At 54.0% G+C, this 20353-nt stretch overlaps 1 protein-coding gene across 1 annotated transcript; it reads right to left on the reverse strand.

Moving 5' to 3' along the window:
• Positions 1-14365: 14365 nt before the first annotated feature.
• Positions 14366-15594, reverse strand: LOC103638866 (PTI1-like tyrosine-protein kinase At3g15890). Its single transcript, XM_020544331.1, has one exon. The coding sequence runs from the start codon at positions 15517-15519 to the stop codon at positions 14485-14487; it is 1035 nt and encodes a 344-aa protein (XP_020399920.1). The 5' UTR covers positions 15520-15594; the 3' UTR covers positions 14366-14484.
• Positions 15595-20353: the final 4759 nt, after the last annotated feature.

Raw genomic sequence — 20353 nt, forward strand, 5'->3', positions numbered from 1 at the left:
AAAGAGTCCGACTAGATCGCAACTTCTTTCATCACACCCTTCGGCATGTACTGCTATGTTACCATGCCGTTCGGTTTGAGGAATGCGGGTGCGACATACCAAAGGTGCATGAACCACGTGTTCGGCGAACACATTAGTCGAATTGTCGAGGCCTACGTCGATGACATCGTAGTCAAGACAAGGAAAGCCTCCGACTGCCTTTCTGACCTTGAAACGACATTCCGGTGTCTCAAGGCGAAAGGCGTAAAACTCAATCCCGAGAAGTGTGTCTTCGGGGTCCCCCGAGGCATGCTCTTGGGGTTCATCGTCTCCGAGCGGGGCATCGAGGCCAACCCGGAGAAAATCGCGGCCATCACCAGCATGGGGCCCATCAAGGACTTGAAAGGCGTACAGAGGGTCACGGGATGCCTTGCGGCTCTGAGCCGTTTCATCTCGCGCCTCGGCGAAAGAGGCCTGCCTCTGTATCGCCTCTTAAGAAAGGCCGAGTGCTTCACTTGGACCCCTGAGGCCGAGGAAGCCCTCGGGAACCTGAAGGCGCTCCTCACGAACGCGCCCATCTTGGTGCACCTCGCTGCCGGAGAAGCCCTCTTGATCTACGTCGCCGCTACCACTCAGGTGGTTAGCGCCACGATCGTGGTTGAGAGATGAGAAGAGGGGCATGCATTGCCCGTCCAGAGACCAGTCTACTTCATCAGTGAGGTACTGTCCGAGACCAAGATCCGCTACCCACAAATTCAGAAGCTGCTGTACGCGGTGATCCTGACGCGGCGGAAGTTGCGACACTACTTCAAGTCTCATCCAGTAACTGTGGTGTCATCCTTCCCCCTGGGGGAGATCATCCAGTGCCGAGAGGCCTCGGGTAGAATTGCAAAGCGGGTGGTGGAAATCATGGGCGAGACGATCTCGTTCGCCCCTCGGAAGGCCATCAAGTCCTAGGTCTTGGCAGACTTTGTGGCTGAATGGGTCGACACCTAGCTCCCAACAGCTCCGATCCAACCGGAACTCTGGACCATGTTTTTCGACGGGTCGCTGATGAAGACAGGAGCAGGCGCGGGCCTGCTCTTCATCTCGCCCCTCGGGAAGCACCTACGCTACGTGCTACGACTCCATTTCCCGGCGTCCAACAATGTGTCCGAGTACGAGGCTCTGGTCAACGGGTTGCGCATCGCCATCGAGCTAGGGGTCCGACGCCTCGACGCTCGCGGTGACTCGCAGCTCATCATTGACCAAGTCATGAAGAACTCCCACTGCCACGACCCGAAGATGGAAGCCTACTGCGATGAGGTTCGGCGCCTGGAAGACAAGTTCTACGGGCTCGAGCTCAACCACATCGCCCAACGCTACAACGAGACTGCGGACGAGCTGGCTAAAATAGCCTCGGGGCGAACAACGATTCCCCCGGACGTCTTCTCCCGAGACCTGCATCAACCCTCCGTCAAGGTCGACGACACGCCCGAGCCCGAGGCACCCTCGGCTCGGCCCAAGGCACCCTCGGCTCGGCCCGAGGCACCCTCGGCTCGGCCCGAGGCACCCTCGGCTCGGCCCGAGGTACCCTCGGCCCCCGAGGGTGAGGCACTGCGCATCGAGGAGGAGCGGAGCGGGGTCACGCCTGATCGAAACTGGCAGACCCCGTACCTGCAATATCTCCACCGAGGAGAGCTACCCCTCGACCGAGCTGAAGCTCGGCGGTTGGCACGGCACGCCAAGTCATTCTTCTTGCTGGGAGACGGGAAGGAGCTCTACCACCGCAGCCCCTCGGGCATCCTCCAGCGATGCATTTCCATCGCCGAAGGCCAGGAGGTCTTACAAGAGATACACTCGGGGGCTTGCGGCCATCACGCAGCGCCTCGAGCCCTTGTTGGAAACGCCTTCCGACAAGGCTTCTACTGGCCGACCGCGGTGGCCGACGCCACTAGAATTGTCCGCACCTGCCAAGGGTGTCAATTCTATGCAAGGCAGACCCACCTGCCCGCTCAGGCTCTGCAGACCATACCCATCACCTGGCTGTTTGCTGTGTGGGGTCTGGACCTCGTCGGCCCCTTGCAGAAGGCACCCGGGGGCTACACGCACCTGCTGGTCGCCATCGACAAATTCTCCAAGTGGATCGAGGTCCGACCCCTAAACAGCATCAGGTCCGAACAGGCGGTGGCGTTCTTCACCAACATCATCCATCGCTTTGGGGTCCCGAACTCCATCATCACCGACAACGGCACCCAGTTCACCGGCAGAAAGTTCCTGGACTTCTGCGATGATCACCACATCCGGGTGGACTGGGCCGCCGTGGCTCACCCCATGACGAATGGGCAAGTAGAGCGTGCCAACGGCATGATCCTGCAAGGGCTCAAGCCGCGGATCTACAACGACCTCAACAAGTTCGGCAAGTGATGGATGAATGAGCTCCCCTCGTTAGTCTAGAGTTTGAGGACAACGCCGAGCCGGGCCACGGGCTTCACACCGTTCTTTCTAGTCTATGGGGCCGAGGCCATCTTGCCCACAGACTTAGAATACGGTTCCCCGAGGACGAGGGCCTACGACGGCCAAAGCAATCGAGCTAACCGAGAAGACTCGCAGGACCAGCTGGAAGAGGCTCGGGACATGGCTTTACTACACTCAGCGCGGTACCAACAGTCCCTGCGACGCTACCACGCCTGAGGGGTTCGATCCCGAGACCTCTAGGTGGGTGACTTGGTGCTTCGGCTGCGACAAGACGCCCGAGGGCGACACAAGCTCACGCCTCCCTGGGAAGGGCCGTTCGTCATCGCCAAGGTTCTGAAGCCCGGAACGTACAAGCTGGCCAACAGTCAAGGCGAGGTCTACGGCAACGCTTGGAACATCCGACAGCTACGTCGCTTCTACCCTTAAGATGCTTTCAAGTTATTCGCACACCTCGTTCACACGCGAAGTCTAGTCATCAAGGAAGGGTCAGCCTTACCTCGGCAAAGCCCGACCCTCCCTCGGAGGCTAGAAGGGGGGAACCCCCTCTGCGTCAAAATTTTCCTCGGAAAAAGATCTTTTCTGCCAGAATGTCTTTCGGGCTTCTCGACTACTTCGAAAGTGGGATCCTGAAAACGACGGAGTACACGTAAGCAGCCAAGGATGACCAAGCCGAGGGACTCCTACGCCTCCGGGATACGGATACCTCACTCATCACCTTCTGCGATAAGTAACTCACGCTCGGATAGGTGATTCCACGGACCGAACAAGTCTTCACACTCGAAAACTCTTCTGCCAAAACGATTTTTCGGGCCTTCTCGACTATATCGATGGCAGAACCCTACGGACGAGTAAGAGTACACGTAAGCGGCAAGGCCAACCGAGCCGAGGGACTCTTACGCCTCCGGGATACGGATACCTCACTCATCACCTTCCGTGAAAAGTAACTCTCGCTCGGACAAACAATTCTGTTACCGACAAATAAGTCAAGATACTCGAAACAAGAGGAAAAGAAACACAGCTTTACAACACGACGACAGTGTGTTCGGGCCTCGGCGGCCGCAGAAAACATACACACACTACAAGATAACCCGATCCTGCAGGCTCGGACATTGACAGTTGAAGGGAGCAGCAGCACCCTCGGCGTCAACTACACCTTCGGCAAAGTCCGGCCTAGCCTCGGACGGCGTCGCGGTCGGAGGATCTCCACCCCGAAGGACGACATCAGCACCACGCCCGAACCATCGCCGGCGGGGTCTTCTCCAGGAATCCGGCTCGAGCAGACGGCTCGGCCGGCCACCTCGAAGCCTCAGCCAGCTGTCCCCCGAGGACATCAGCCAGGCTCGGGGCCTCGGCAACTCGACTCAGGCGACGGTCCCGCCAGTGGACGGCCCGGCCAGGCTCCGACCGACGAAGTCTTCTTTTCGAGCCAACTCTGCCTCTGTCCGTGCCGACACCGCTACCTCCGGCTTCGGCTCATCGAAAAGCGGCTGAGGGTTCCTTTAACTAAGCAAGAGAAGCCTCGGACAGCAAGGCCGACCGAGCCGAGGGACTCCTACGCCTCCGGGATACGGATACCTCACTCGTCACCTTCGCACGAGGCAACTCACGCTTGGCGAAACGGTTCAGATAGCCGATAGGCGAGTCTTAGTGCTCGAAATGAGGAAAAAACACGGCTCTGTGCCAAAAATACATACATGTTCAGGCCCCGATAGCCATAATGAACAGACACCGGCACTCAAGGTGCCATTACAAACGGAACTCTGGCTCCGTCCCCGCGGGTATGAACAACCTCCACATCGGGGAGCCTGCGGGGCGACAAGCTCCGGGCGACTCGCCAACGACCTCTGCAGCAGCAGCCATGGTCCCAGGATGGACGCAGCCACCGGAAGACTCTCGTTCGCGTCCCCACTCAAGGGACGCGAACCAGATATTAAAGCCAAAGAGCCGGGGGCCGGTCCGTAGGCGGCGCTGACGGCCTCGACGGTGGGGAAGCTTCCTCCAGCTGCCACCACGTCAGCACCGACGGCGGCGTCCGCCTCTCCACCAACGCCGCACCGACGAGCGCGGGCTGCTCCAAAGCGCACCGGCAGGTCCTCGCTCCCGTCCTTGCCATGAAAGCAAGGAGGAGGACGGAATGTTGCATCCAAGTTGGGCAGCAACAGTTCGCCTTCCCCGGCATGGCTAGAGGACGCCTCCTCCGCAGAGCTGGAGGATGGTCTCCACCACCAGAAGCTGGAAGAGGAGGTGGCCAGCCGACCCGTGCGGGAGGTAGAGCCCCATCTCACCTCGCTCTCCGCCCCACCAAGGATGGTGAACATCCTTGAAGCTGAGGGCGGGACCAAGATCGTAGTCCGGCTTGCTTCTCCCCACCTAGGGGCTGGTGGTCACCGTCTTGGGTGACCACCGGCGAGGGGGTGCGGCCGGGCTGCCTGATGAAAATCCTTGAAGCCGAACGATGGCTGAAAGGTGCCAACTGCCGCGAAGTTGCGTTCCTCCAACGACAAGGCGGAAGGATTGCGAGTGTTCCCCATCCGGGGGCACGGAAGGTGGAAAGACGCGATGCATAAGGGAGCGCGAAGACATGGTTGCCTTTCAAGGGGGTCACCCTCCTTTTAAAGGCAACTCTCCCCACTTGCGTCCTCAGCCATCGCGGGTGGAGTCTTCTCCAACACGCTCCAAGGTCCTCCCCTACGACACGGGGGCTGGGTCCACGCGTCATGCAAGTTGGCCCAGGGTAGAAGAAGCCAAACCGCCGCGCGCGGTGCGCACAACTGCCCAGCGGTTACAAGCATTCCTCCACTTTCGCCCAGACCAACGGGTGAAAGGGCGGACAGCCATGCAGTCGGCATGCAACCGCGCCAAGTGGGCGCACCCCTTCGACTCCAACGCGCCCAGCATGGAGGCCCAGGCCCACACGTCATGCAACCGGCGCGCCGGTTGCTACGTGCGAGCAACTGCACCGCCCCTCAGGCCACTACCGTGCCTCCTCGACTGCGGAACCAGTACCGCGACTCGAGGCAACCCTGCGTATGACCCAACAGTGCCAGCCAGGCGCATCGGTCACGGGCCAGTCAGTCGTGGGAGAAGACACGACGGTCGATGCGGCCAAAAATAGGCCGACAGTAATGGCGGTGGCAGGCGGGCGGAAGCAGCGGTCACGTCGTCAGCCAAGCTCACGTCCCCTCATGGGACAGCGAGAGAACCCTCTCCCACGGCATGAAGACGGCGCGGCCGTGTTCCGTTCCTCGAACGGCTCGCGCACGCGCAACGGCTGGCCCGTGAACCACTCGTCCCGTCGCATTAACTCTGCGGCGGGACAGGCAGCACCTTTGGCAGTAGAAGCGGGCGACGCTTCGCCTTCGCCATAATGACCGCGTCAAAAAAGGTGTGCCACGTCATTCGATTTCGTATCCTTTTCCTTTTCCTCTTTCTCTCTCTTACAACAGGGACCGGGAAAGGGGGATACCCCGAAAGGGATCCTTCTCCGCGAAGGAAACGGGCCTCGAGCCCCCCTACTGATCAGAGGTTCGAAGGCTGGCCCCTCGGACTGGTTCAACAGCCGCCTCAGAGCGCTCGGGCTCCGCGCCCACTACTGGTCAGAGGTTCAAAGGCCGGCCCCTCGGAAGGGTTCAACGACCGCCTCAGGCCACTTGGGCTCCGCGCCCACTACTGATCAGGGGTTCGTAGGCTGGCCCTCGAAGGGTTCACAGCCGCCTCAGACGCTGGGCGAGGGATGACCCTGGGTACGTTCGATACATAACCAAGGCTTGGGCTACGCTCCTGAGGTACCCTAGGACATTTCCGAGACCAGCGGGAACGATCTTGTAACGGAATCCCATCAGAGGGAGGCATCGAGCCCCCGGACCCCGTCAAAAGGGGACCGGGTCCGGCAAATCACCCGCAGGTACTTTTGGAGCGCGCCTCCGGGCCTCTAGCCGACCCCTAACAAATGGGGCACGGGTGTCCACTCGGATTACCCGTTAGCAGCTCACTAGAGACACCATGTTCGGCGCCCTCCGAGGGCAACATGGCGCTTTCCCCCCCTCCTCCTTGTGGAAAGGCGACGCATGGGCGTATGTAAAAAAGTCGAGTCTGTCCTTGACCGTCCTCTCGCCCTATGCGGAGGCTCGGGGGCTGCTCTCGCAAACCCGGCTCTGGCCAAACCGTTGACAGCGTCAACATACCAGCCCGAGAACTTGGGACCCGACCGTGCACCCGAGCTACGGCCAGCTCGCATGAGGGAACAACCAGACCGGCCGAGGCATTGCGAAACGCATTAAGACCTTGAAGGAGTCAAACCACTCCTCCGAGGCCTCGGGGGCTACACCTGGCGGGTGCGCTCGCGCGCACTCACCGGAACAAAACGCAACCGAGAAAGGCCGGTCCCCTTGCAAAAAAGTGCGACAAAAGCCTCCAAGCGAGTATTAACACTCCCTTCGAGGCTCGGGGGCTACTGTCGGGGACCATAATTAGGGGTACCCTCAAGAATCCTAATCTCAGCTAGTAACCCCCATCAGCACAAAGCTGCAAAGGCCTGATGGGTGTGATTAAGTCAAGGATCGGTCCACTCAAGGGACACGATCTCGCCTCGCCCGAGCCCAGCCTCGGGCAAGGGCAGCCGACCCCGAAGGATTTACGTCTCGCCCGAGGACCCCCTCCAGCAGCGGACACACCTTCGGCTCGCCCAAGGCCCAGTCTTCGCCAAGAAGCAACCTTGGCCAAGTCGCCACACCGACCGACCGTATCGCAGGAGCATTTAATGCAAAGGTGGCCTGACACCTTATCCTGACGCGCGCCCTTCAGTTGACAGAGCCGAAGTGACCGCAGTCACTTCGTCGCTCCACTGACCGGCCTGACAAGAGGACAGCATCGCCTGCGCCGCTCCGACTGCTGTGCCACTCGACATAGTGAGGCTGACAGCAGCCAAGTCCGGCCTCTGGCGCCATAGGAAACTCCGCATCGCCCGAAGGGCTCGGACTCGGGCTCAGCCCCGGAAGACGACGAACTCCGCTTCGCCCGACCCCAGGGCTCGGACTCGGGCTCAGCCCCGGAAGACGACGAACTCCGCTTCGCCCGACCCCAGGGCTTGGACTCGGGCTCAGCCCCGGAAGACGACGAACTCCGCTTCGCCCGACCCCAAGGCTCGGACTCGGGCTCAGCCCCGGAAGACGACGAACTCCGCATCGCCCGACCCCAGGGCTCGGACTCGGGCTTGGCCCCAGAAGACGACGAACTCCGCTTCGCCCGACCCCAGGGCTCGGACTCGGGCTTGGCCCCAGAAGACGACGAACTCCGCTTCGCCCGACCCAAGGGCTCGGACTCGGGCTCAGCCCCGGAAGGCGACGAACTCCGCATCGCCCGACCCCAGGGCTCGGACTCAGCCCTGGCCTCAACCGACGGTCTCCGCCTCGCCCGACCCAGGGGCTCGGACTCGACCTCGGCCTCGGAAGACAGACTCAACCTCGGAGGAGCCTCCACCTCGCCCAACCCAGGGCTCAGACCATCCACGTCACAGGAGGCACCATCATTACCCTACCCCAAGCTAACTCAGGCTACGGGGAACAAGACCGGCGTCCCATCTAGCTCGCCCCGGTAAACAAGTAATGATGGCGCCCCGCATGCTCTATGACGACGGTGGCTCTCAGCCCCCTTACGGAAGCAAGGAGACGTCAGCAAGGACTCGACAGCCCCGACAGCTGTCCTTCCGCCAGGCTCCAGCGCTCCTCCGACGGCCACGACACCACACGAACCGGGTGCCAAAACCTCTCCGACTGCCACGATGGCATGTACTTAGGGCACTAGCTCTCCTCCGCTAGACACGTTAGCACACTGCTACACCCCCCATTGTACACCTGGATCCTCTCCTTACGCCTATAAAAGGAAGGTCCAGGGCCCTCTTACAGAGGGTTGGCCGCGCGGGGAAGGACGGGACGGCGCTCGCGTAAGCCTCTCGCTCCCTCCCGCGTGGACGCTTGTAACCCCCTACTGCAAGCGCACCCGACCTGGGCGCGGGACAAACACGAAGGCCGCAGGTTTCCCCTTTTACGCCTGTCTCCCTCCGGCTTTTCCCCCCCTTCGCGCTCCGTCTCGCGCCGACCTGTCTGGGCTGGGGCCACGCGACGACAATTTACTCGTCGGCCTAGGGACCCCCCGGGTTTGAAACGCCGACAGGTGTATTTGTAACAATAGTTTTCTTGGTAGGTATAGTTTACATCAATTTTGATTTTGGTGTATACGTAAAATTGTTTAGGTAGATCATTTATGTTTACATACATGTGTTTAGTTTCTGTCCTCAATTTATACTTGTACATTCAGTGCATGTGATATATGAATAGATTATAGTGTTAATTATTATGTTTAAGTTTAGTTTAAGTTATTAGTTAGTTAGTTTAGGGTATATATCTTTATTACCTATTTAGAGTAGTATTGGAAGGCAACTATATTGGATTTGTTTTGTACCCTCTCTTTTGATTGATGAATGACATGTGGCATACGGAGAACTAGAGAAAGCAAGATCGTCCCAAAGCTTTACATCTATAAGTGTCTTACAAGAATGCACATGTCCATCCTAAAGCACTTGTGCCTAACTATGACTAATAAGTTGGTTCACATGTTTGAATTGATGCATCCAAATAGTTCTATCCGAGCATTCTACACATGTGGTATTATCGTGTAACTAATTGACAACAAAAAGTTCATTATGCTCCGCCCTTTGAAATTTCTATTTTGGCGTTCGCATTCTAGCCTAAGGAGAGGTGCTACTTCATTCCATGAACTAATGGGCCCAACAAGCTTGACCCAAGGTTCCTCATTTTCAAGCATTAGTGCGGACAGTCCACCGACCACGGTTGAACGGTCCACGACCTGATAATAAGAAGCACCCGAGCACTGAACCGACAACTTTAAGATGGGCAGACTGTGTACCCTCCGAGGCCGGACAGTCTGTCACCTAAGAGTCAGTACTTTCCGGCTAAACACTCAGATAGTCCGTAATACAAACGTCAAAAACCACACAGTCCCTCTACCAAATTCTATTTTGGTACCAGCGGACGGTCTGCGTCCTTTGGTCGAATTGTCCGCACAAGCACATAGGAACATGTGCAAATCCGATACGTCTCTGATCAGGACCGCGGACTGTCCGGCGCCGAAGCCCGGACGGTCCACAGTACAAACTCTTTGGACCACACAAAAACATCACATTTCAAACCTCTCTGAGTGGTTCGCGGATGGTCCGACTTGCTGGCCTGGACGGTCCGTCGACCCCACAACATAGCCACTTTCCAAACATGCTTTTGAAAATATTTTATCCCTCTAATTCGGAAGCGTGGTTAGTACTCATGCAAATGCAACCACTAGATACTCTATGAGGCACTAAGTTTCACACCGAGAATTGTCATTGACCCATCTTAATAGTACGACTATCTAGCATATTAATTCAGTCTATTTCTTCTCTAAACACACGGTGACCGACAAAAAACAAAACATATGTTATACTTTTGCCTTCATCGGATCCACAACCAATGTTTTAAGCCTTCAAGACTTTCGATAAAGATCTTCTCCATGTGATCCAACCTGCATTCTTATTTCTCCAAGAATTGTTAGTCAATATATGGCTGTCATTAATTATCAAAACATCACTTAGGGGCCTAAATGATTCACAGTTGCCCATGATGGTTCGGAAGACCCTGGTGCGAATAATCATACGCTTGGTACGAGGGGTCCCAAGATGTGAAGGCCCCATAATAGCGAAGGCACTGGAGAAGAAGTCCCCACTAGGCCATCAGTCCACATGGGCCACCCTAGAGGCCCTACCGGTCAGTGCAATCGGTGAGTAGACAATTGGGTGCACCTACCCACCGAGCATCACCATGTTGTAATTACCCTCATTGCACGGAATATTCCTACCATGTAGTAGGTAACCGAAGGGTATGGATGTATTTTGGGTCACCAACCCTCGACTGCACTATAAATACTCTCGCCCTATAGTTGGATGGGACATAGCGAACACGACGCTATAGTTCCCCACCTATCATTTTGTCGTTTATTGTGTCATTCATCTGCTTCTAAATGTTGGGGTCCACCTAAGGTTTATTTTTGCATAAAGCGGAAAAGGGAAAGGTAATGACCGTGGATCCATGAAAACCGATATATAGTGGAGATAAAGATACACGAGTATTTTGTAGGCTGCCTACTCAACCATAGAATAGGCTAAAATTTTGAACCGAAATATTTGCGTCATTTAGTTTTATATAAGTAAGACCGAAATGGATGAATTTGCTGAAATTCAGTCTATTCGGCGAAATCCTATAACCGAGGTCATGTCTCTCACATCTTCAACCATGTATATATTGTGTAATCAAGTTTTTTTAATTATCGTGCGATCAAACCAATAAAAATAGTTATATATTATTTACTCTACTAATATATTTGTTGGAGCGAAGACCGAAAACAACCTCGATCTGTATAACCCGGCTATAAACAAACATGTTTTGGCACATGTGTATCAGGCGAAGGTTACTTCAACTTGGTCATGTAGCAAAGCCTTCACCCTCGCCCTTCAGAGGGGGCGAGGCGAAGGCCCACGCCAGACAAGAGAGCTCGTTAGCAGCCCCACACACACGTCTCAAAGGCTCAAACGACGAAGTCAGAGTCCCGACAAAGTCAAGGGAGCGACCTCGTGAAGTCAAGGACGCAACCAATGACGAAAGCCACGCCGGTTACGGTGGGACCCGGATGCTGTCGTGCACATCGCTCGGGCCCATTTGTACGCCTCCTTGTGGGGTAGGTTCCGGAGTGTAACCGAACAAACCGTAATTTACCACACTTATGAACCCACCTACCAACCTGGTTACCTATAAACCCCCCGCATTGTACACGGATGTGACACACGTATCATGATGCCACCGTTCCCTACCTACCGTCTCATTGTGCAATGGAGCTCTCCCGGTCCCTGAGTGTTCGAGCCCACCTGCCTACGTGTCTGTTGATCCCAAGAATATTAAATTTTAAGTCATAATTTATCATATGTTAAAAGATATCATAAAAAATATTTATACCATTTTTAAACTTAAAATTTAGTATACTAAAAAGAGTAAATAATAAAATATATCTACAATTTTAACTTTTTTTTGTAATTTTTATAATTCAATTATACGATGATTGTAGAGGAAACTTGATCGTAGTTTTTGCCGGAAAGAGAGCTAGTTTTTAAACTCACCTTCGCTGTCCATCGCGTCGGTAATCAACGGCTTACCCGCACCATGATGTTCTACTGTTTCTCAACGTGGAAGGACATTTAGTTCATTACTAACTAGGTATGTGCCCGTGCTTCGCTACGTAAGTTAAAAAATTAGTCCACTTATTTGGTGCTGATTTAAAAGTTGTAGCAGCTGTAAATGCTATAATATTTACTTTTTATATAACGTGACGTAGCAACAGCTATTCTGCAGAAGCAGTAGCCGAACCCTAGCCATGGGACCGTAGCATAATTTATTAATACCCTTACTTAGTGGCAATCGATTGTTCTTTTACCACTGTGCAACCTAGAACCGTTGAAGCAAATGGTGTTTATTTACTGCTAATAATTACAAATGATCAAACGAACATAGTATTGCGAGGAAAATCTATGTACAAAGAACAAATGCATATTGTTATCCATAATAGACCCTAAAAAATATTGGTAACAGGACAGTTGCAGATCACACCAATAAATTTTAGTAGTCTAGTTTTTTGTTGCTCTTACCAAAAGTTGGTCTCTATGATGTCTAGTTCTTATTCTGATTGGTGGAATCTGAAGAAGTGAAAACTCACTCCTTTTGCCTTTGGATATTTTCCCTCCAATTGTGTTTGTCCCCATTTCGCTTACCATCAAAGTGGTAATGAGTACACCAGTTGTCGTTGTCTGCATCATGATCCGGACACCTTCAGTAAAGTGGTTGTGCTGATTAAGTTACACCACATTGTTCCCCTTGAAGAAATCTACCTTCTAGTCTGAAATTCACCACATACCAATGTACAATAAGCAGATATAATTGGTCAACCATATGTCGCTATGTCAGATCAAAAGTGATAAATGGCAGATACACATATAACTCACAGATAGGGTTGTGTGCAGGTTTAATGTACGTTAGGTAAATACCTGGCATGGAAAATGGATTGGAGGCCTGAAAAAAGCAAGATTATTATATACCTCTAGAATACAAAAGACCAATTATATTTCTCTAGAAGCACCGTGAGCATTTATATACCTTCAGAGAAATATTGAGGGAATGATGGAGATGGTCTCACGGCCGGAAAAAGGTGGGCTGGTTCTCAGTGCAAAAATCACGAGACACCGCTCGGGGCTTACTGGACTGAAAGGGAAAACATCACCGAGGGTGATGAAAAGACCCAAATTTAGTCTCAGATGACGGTTACTGTTGTCTTCAACCTCCGGTCGCATCTCCAGATGGCGATTACTTCAAAAAGAATATTGCAAACTTCATGGAGAGAGTCGGGGGCTCCAAGATTTCGACGGACGTAGGAGGAAGGGTAGAGCCTTCACTGACTCACAGCTAGATCCGACTATGCTTTTGGGTTTTAGATCTTCCATCAGCATGCTGCCAACAGTTCATACTGAAATCATTCTCACATCTAGACAGAGTATAAGAGCAATGAAAACCAAGGATCTATTCATGCTGATGTAAGAACTAACAAGTCATCGTTCCTTGGCATTCAGACATTTGGTTCATTAAGGTGGACTCAACTCTGAAGTCTAAACAAAAGAGCAGGAACGCAGCTAAGCTCGATGAGTTCGAAGGAAGCAAAAGCGGAAACAACTAAGGAGTACTTGAAGAATTGATCCTGAGTATCTGACCATCAGAAAGACGCACTACCCTCGATCAGTTTCAACGATGCAGAACATTACCACGAACTGACCCAGTTCGAGATCGCCGCACACAGGACGTGCTGTGTCAACATCGTCCCATCCAGGCTTGATCGCGCACACGTGCCTACTGCGATGACGGCGCCTCCGGTAGTATCTCGTCGTCCGCTGGAAGCGGCAACCGGCAACACCTCCTCCATGTCCGGCTCCGGCGTCGACGTCCGCGGCAACTACGCTAGCGGTGGCGCCGATGTTGAATTGCTGATGACGACGCTTCCGCTAGTTTCTGGTTGTGCTCCCAACGCAGCAGCGCCTCCCCAGTTCCCCACAGCGCCCGCCGCTCCCAGCACCGACATCCCCGCAGCTGGGTTGCATCGTGTCCCGCTGACTCCTGGGCCATGGAGGCGGACCCGACCCCATCTTGGTCCACGCGTCACTGACCGTACACGTGCGGACGTGGATGTGAACGCGGTGGACGACGACTGGACGCATTACCAGCACGGCCGCCCGGCGGCGGCGAGGAGAAAACCAGGAAGTCTCCATCCGGCCATCTGTCGTCCCCCTGCTCACGCACGCTCCTCACCATCTTTAGCCTGGGCCCCACCTCCCGTGCCCTCCTCTAGGCCGCTCCTCCCTGCTTCCTCGTTCCACCGACCAGATCCACCCTACTCAGGCCAGCAATGTCGGCGCCGCCGCTGACGTCGGGGGAGCCGTTCCGCGTGTTCGTGGGGTACGACCCGCGGGAGCACGAGGTGTGCCGCCGCCCGCCGCAGCCTGCTTCCCCGCTCGTGGATCCCGCTGGACGTGCGCCCCATCCGACAGGATGCGTGATTTGGGAAATACCTTCCCTGGCGTGGAGGTTATTTGGGAAGGACTGACCTGGCGCGACTGCCATGAAGGGGAGCGGGGCGCAGCTGCCATGGATGGAAGCGTGAGCTTGCGACCTGGCGTGATTGACGGGCAGCGACAGGCAGAACACGGTGCACGGGTGTGGACGCCTACAATAAGGACTTATAGAGTAGTAAAGATATACATATTCATACTACTGGAAAACATAACTTAACTTTTAGCATATAAAAGAAGAGTCTCTAAAAATAAAAATAAAATATTCAACAGAATGAATACAATTAAGACAGGTTTGCCCCCAACAAAATGAATACAACATTCACGTACGTACTAGTACATTAGATCTTGATAGCATTAGCATTTCCGGAGAACCTCTTGACATACGGGTCTTGCATGGTCTGCACTGGCATGGCGCCAAACGCCCCGAAGTTCATGCTACTTTTGTCATCTATCAATGAATACTCCTCCACCTCATCGTCGTCGTCTTCTTCCTCCTGCTCATCCTCGTCCCCGTCCTCGGGCTCGCCGTAGTACGAGGTACTCTTGTCCATCTCCATGAGGCGGTCCGCGTACTTGACGCTCTCCATCCTCACCGGCAACTGCTGCAGGTCTCCTTTGCTACCACCACGCCCCACCATGGCAGCGGCGGGCGCGCCGGCGTTATTATCTCCGCGCAGGATGCGGACGACGGTCTTCATGTCCGGGCGGCGGTCGGGCTCGCCCTGCACGCAGAGCGCGGCGCACTCGACGGCGCGCGCGAGCTGCGCGGCGTCGAAGGCGCCCCGGAGGCGCGGGTCGACGAGGTCCCCGAGGCGGCCGCGCGCGATGAGCGGCTCGGCCCACTCGGTGATGGTGCGCTTGGCTCCCGACGGCAGGCGCTCGATGGGCTTCCTGCCGGAGACGAGCTCGAGCAGGAGGATGCCGAAGCTGTAGACGTCGCATGCGCCGGAGACCTTGCCCCACATGGCGTACTCGGGCGCCAGGTAGCCCAGCGTGCCCTTGACGCGGGTGGTCATGTGCGAGACCCCCTCCGGCACGAGCTTGGCGAAGCCGAAGTCCGCGACGAGCGGCGCGAAGTCGGAGTCGAGCAGGACGTTGCTGGCCTTGATGTCCCGGTGGATGATGTGCGGCGCCACCTCGTGGTGCAGGTACACGAGCCCCTCGGCCGAGCCGACGGCCACGGCGACGCGGCGCTTCCAGTCGAGCCGGACCTCGCCGGCGAACTGGCCGTGGAGGTGCGATAGGAGGCTGAGGTTGGGCATGTAGTCGTAGACGATCATGCGCTGGTCGGCCCCGGCGCAGTAGCCGCGCAGGCCGAGCAGGTTCTTGTGGCGCACGCGGGCCAGCACCTCCACCTCCACCGCGAACTCCATCTCCGCCTTGGAGTTGTTGGTGGCCTTGAGCTTCTTCACGGCGATCTGCGTGCATGCATATGGGAGGGAATGTGATTATGGGTCGGTCGTCGGTTAATTCGTCACAGCAGCCACAGGATATATGCATGCTCATGCTGTGACCGTCACCTGGAGGCCATCGGATGTCTTGCCCCAATAGACGCTGCCGAAGCCTCCCTCGCCGAGCTTGTTCTCCTCGCTGAAGCCGTTGGTGGCGGCGTGCAGCTCCTTGTAGCTGAATATCCTCCACGTGCTGCTCATGGTCGTCGAAGCGCTCACACACCTAAACAATTGAAAAGCCACCCCCACCCAGCACAACAAGGTAATAAACCGCCTGCGCCTGATGATGAAATATAATCGCACGTATATAGAACACACTGCATGCACCGTACGTACGTACCCTTGCTCGACCTTCTCGGAACCGCAGCAGGAGCTCAGCGACGAGCCCATGGCGCCGGCCGGCCGGACGAACGATCGATGCACACGGACGTCACGTCGCCCTTGGACCCCTCTCCAACGACGATCGAGGTGTGTGTGTCACGCTCTCGCTCGCTCGTTTTTTTGTCACTCACACGTACGCGGGCACTGATCTAACAACCTGAACAGAGCTTGAAGGCTACTTGGGTCGCCGTGTGAGCGAACGAAGGGTGGAGTGGTGAAGACATAATAAAGGGGCCAAATACTAGTACTACGACTACTACCTGTGCTTCATGCAGTTGGCAGATCTCACAGACACAACCGTCCATGGCCGGCGGGCGGAGACCCTAATGCACCATTTGTTGAATCGTGCCAGCACTCCCGCGGTTTTTTGCCGATAAAATAACTGGGCTCCGATCCAGTCCTAGCTCGCGCTGGGCAGACCTGGTTTGGACGTTCTAGTGCGAGGGAAAGAGAACAAGTGCCACGTGGTGCAACGGAAACTGGGCGCGGCGCGGTCAAATACGCTGGGAACCAGTCAAACGTCTCGGCAACGGAAGCCGGGATAAATGGGAGCGTCGTGAGTTGAGTCGTGACCCGAGGAATCCACATGGGCCTCCACACGGCGTACTCTAAAATGGGCTGCCAGGCGACTGGCCGCGCAAGGATACGGCCTATGAGGGCCCATGCATGCATGCATGCACCCATGATGGGAAGTTTTGCTTACGGACACACAGTTTGGACACCGTCAACTCAGAAATTGACCGAGTAGCATTATCAAATTAAGGTCCTTTGTCCCAAAAAAATGGTTTATTACTGTTATGAAATTAAGGCACTTTCTAGTGACACATCTATCTACTTTTTTTAAATTATTTCTCGTATTCGCGAAAAGAGAAGGTAGGACACATGGTTTTCCGGCCCTCTGTCGTTAACATTCGATTGTTCAGGAAATTAGCCTTTGTATCATCATGCGCCGCGGACGGCGGAGCGACTTCCGCAAGGACCTGTGTTGAGGACGACGAAAAGAAGGGGACGGCGGTGTGTCACCACAAAAATTAGTGAACAAGCGCATATCGAAGACGAGGGCAAAATTGCTATTTCTCTCACCTTCTAATTCATTAGAAGAAATGAATAAAATAATTGATACAGTACGTTATAGCAACGAACCTAAATTTATAATGATACAAGGCTAATTTCCGAGTTGACGGTGTCAACAACATATTACACATTTGAGCGGTATAAATCCCTGGCAAAAAAAAAACTCTATATGAACGTTTAGCTCTGCATTGCTCGGCCGTCTGCAGTGTGCACAAACTGACATGCAATAAAAAAAGTATAAACTGGCATGCATCCAGTTGTCAACACAATCCAAAACATCGTGAAAATAGAACCTGGCAAGAATTATTAGCAAATGAACCGGATTAGTATTGAATTCAAATTATGGATACAAATATTTTTTTTAATACAAGTACAAAATGGATGTCTCGGATTCAGAATTATATTCAGACATTTATTCAATTCAACTCGAAGTGTGTGTTACGAAGTTTAACGTACAAGAATATAATTTTAATGTTAAGGCCATGGATAACCAAAATGAATTATTTGAATTGGGTGGAGTCTCCATGGACCCGGCGCGAAATCTGAACTCAAAACTCGAAACCGCTCCAAACACCGTTTCAGGTGATAATCGAAACCCGGACCAAAATCTGCTGGATCCCAAAACCCTGATTGGTTCCCCGAAAAAAAAATCCACTATTACATAGCAATATAAAAAAGACAGCAAGCAATTTCTAGTAAACACATGTACGATACATACCACAAATTAATAAAGTCATAAATTTTATAACTCAATTTAGAATAAACTTAATAGTTTACGTAAATAATTTATTTAGTAACAAAACACGTGAGTTTTTGTTGAAAATGAAAATTTGAACCTTCATTTAATATTCGCGGATGAAAGCCGAACCCAATAAGTTCTGGGCCGTCGAACCCAAAAACGTTGGACGAAAAATCCTCGGAGCGCCGACTTATAATGGATAATGTTTTATGAAATGTTATGTCAAATGAATAATAAGAATGGTAGGAAATACGTAATCATTTTGCTTTATCAATGTTTTTTAATTATATTTATTACATAAGTAGAGATTTAAATATATGGGTACATAACATATACAAGGATAGCTTATAAAAAATAATATAGTTATCAATAAATATTTTAAAATTAAATATTTCATAAGATAATAATTGTTCATATTTTCTTGAAACTATAATTTATATGAAATAATTTATATTACTGAATATATTAAAGTACTAAAATAAACTATAATAATAAATATTAGGTTTAGATTAGATTAGAAAATACTAAAAATAATTTAACCTCTATATATCATTAACAACATTAAATTAATATTGAAAGTTCTTTATAGATATACTTGTAAATTGTTTTAGTGTATTTGTCGGCGTTTCGACCCCGGGGGGTCCCTAGACCGACGAGTAACATTGTCGCTGCGTGTCCCAACCTAGATGGGTTGGCGCGAGATGGAACACAAGGGGGAAAACCGCGGCTCGTCTTATCCTGCGCCAGAGTGGGTGCGCTTGCAGTAGGGGTTACAAGCGTTCGCGAGGGAGAGAGAGAGAGTCTGTTCGTCAGCCCGTCCTCCCGCGCGACCACCCTCCCGTATGAGGGGCCTGGCCCTTTCTTTTATAGATGCAAGGAGAGGGTCCAGGTGTACAATGGGGGTGTAGCAATATGCTAACGTGTCCGGCAGAGAGGAGCCAGAGCCCTATGTACATGCCAACGTGGTTGTCGGAGAGGTGCCCTGGGGTCGGGCGAGGTCGAGGTTGAGGCCGAGCCCTGGGGTCGGGCGAGGCGGAGGCCACCTTCCGAGGCTGAGGGTGAGGCCGAGCCCTGGGGTCGGGCGAGGTGGAGACCTCCTCCTGAGGCCGAGGCCCAAGGTCGGGCGAGGCGGAGCTTCCTGTTGCGCCTGAGGCTGGACTTAGCTGTTGTCAGCCTTACCCTCGCGAGTGGCACAACAGTCGGAGAGGGGCGAGCGGCGTTGTTTTCCTGTCAGGTCGGTCAGTGGAAGGGCGAAGTGACTGCGGTCACTTCGACCTTGCCGACTGAGGCGCTTGTGTCAGGATAAGGTGTCAGGCGATCCTCGCATTGAATGCGCCTGCGATGCGGTCGGTTGGTGAGGCGATTTGGCCAAGGTTGCTTCACAACGAAGCCTGCCCGAGCTGGGCTTCGGGCGAGTTGAGGGCGCGCCCGTTGCTTGAGGAGGCCCTCGGGCGAGGCGTGAATTCGCCTAGACTACTGTTCCCGCCCAAGGCTGGGCTCGGGCGAGGTGAGATCGCGTCCCTTGAGCAGACGAAGTCGTGACTTTAATCGTGCCCATCAGTTTCTGCAGCTTGTGCTGATGGTGATTACCAGCCGAGCTTAGGAGTGTTGGGGGTACCCCTAATTATGGTACCCGACAGAAGCCCCCGAGCCTCAAAGGGAGTGTTGGTACTCGCTTGGAGGCTTTGCCGCATTTTTGCGAGGGATTGGCCCTTCTCGGTTACACTTTGTTCCGGTGGGTGCGCGCGAGCGCTCCCGCCGGGTGTAGCCCCCGAGGCCTCGGAGGAGTGGTTTGACTCCTCTGAGGTCTTAATGCCTTTCGTGATGCCTCGACCGGTCTGGTTGTTCCCTCATGCGATCTGATCGTAGCCCGGGTGCATAGTCAGGTTCCGAGTTCTCAGGCTGGTTTGTTGACGCTGTCAACGGTTTGGCCGCTGCCGGGTTTGCGAGAGCAGCCCCTGAGCCTCTGCACGGAGCGAGAGGACGGTCAAGGACTGTCTCGACTTTTATTATACGCCCCTTCGTCACCTTTCCACAAGGAGGAAGGGGGGGAGCACCATGTTGCCCTCGGAGGGCGCCGAACATGGTGTCTCCGGTGAGTTGCTAACGGGTGATCCGAGTGGACGCATGTTCCCCGTTCGATAAGGGTCGGCTAGTGGCCCAGAGGCGCGCTCCAAAAGTACCTGCAGGTGATTTGCCGGACCCGGTCCCGTTTGATAGGGTCCGAGGGCTCGATGCCTCCCTCTGATGGGATTCCGTTACAAAATCGCTCCGGCTGGTCTCGGAAATGTCCTAGGGTACCTCGGGAGCGTAGCCCGAGCCTCGGCCATGTATCGGACGTACCCAGAGTCATCCCTCGCTCTGCGTGCTCTGGGGCGGCTGTCGAACCCTTCTGAGGGGCCAGCCTTCGAACCCCTGATCAGTAGTGGGCGCGGAGCCCGAGTGCTCTGAGGCGGCTGTCGAACCCTTCCGAGGGGCCAGCCTTCGAACCTCTGATAAGTAATGAGCCTGAAGCTCGAGTGCTCTAGGGAGGCTGTCGAACCCTTCCGAGGGGCCAGCCTT

The sequence above is a fragment of the Zea mays genome, chromosome 9 (assembly GCF_902167145.1).
Source record: "Zea mays cultivar B73 chromosome 9, Zm-B73-REFERENCE-NAM-5.0, whole genome shotgun sequence".
NCBI lineage: Eukaryota > Viridiplantae > Streptophyta > Magnoliopsida > Poales > Poaceae > Zea > Zea mays.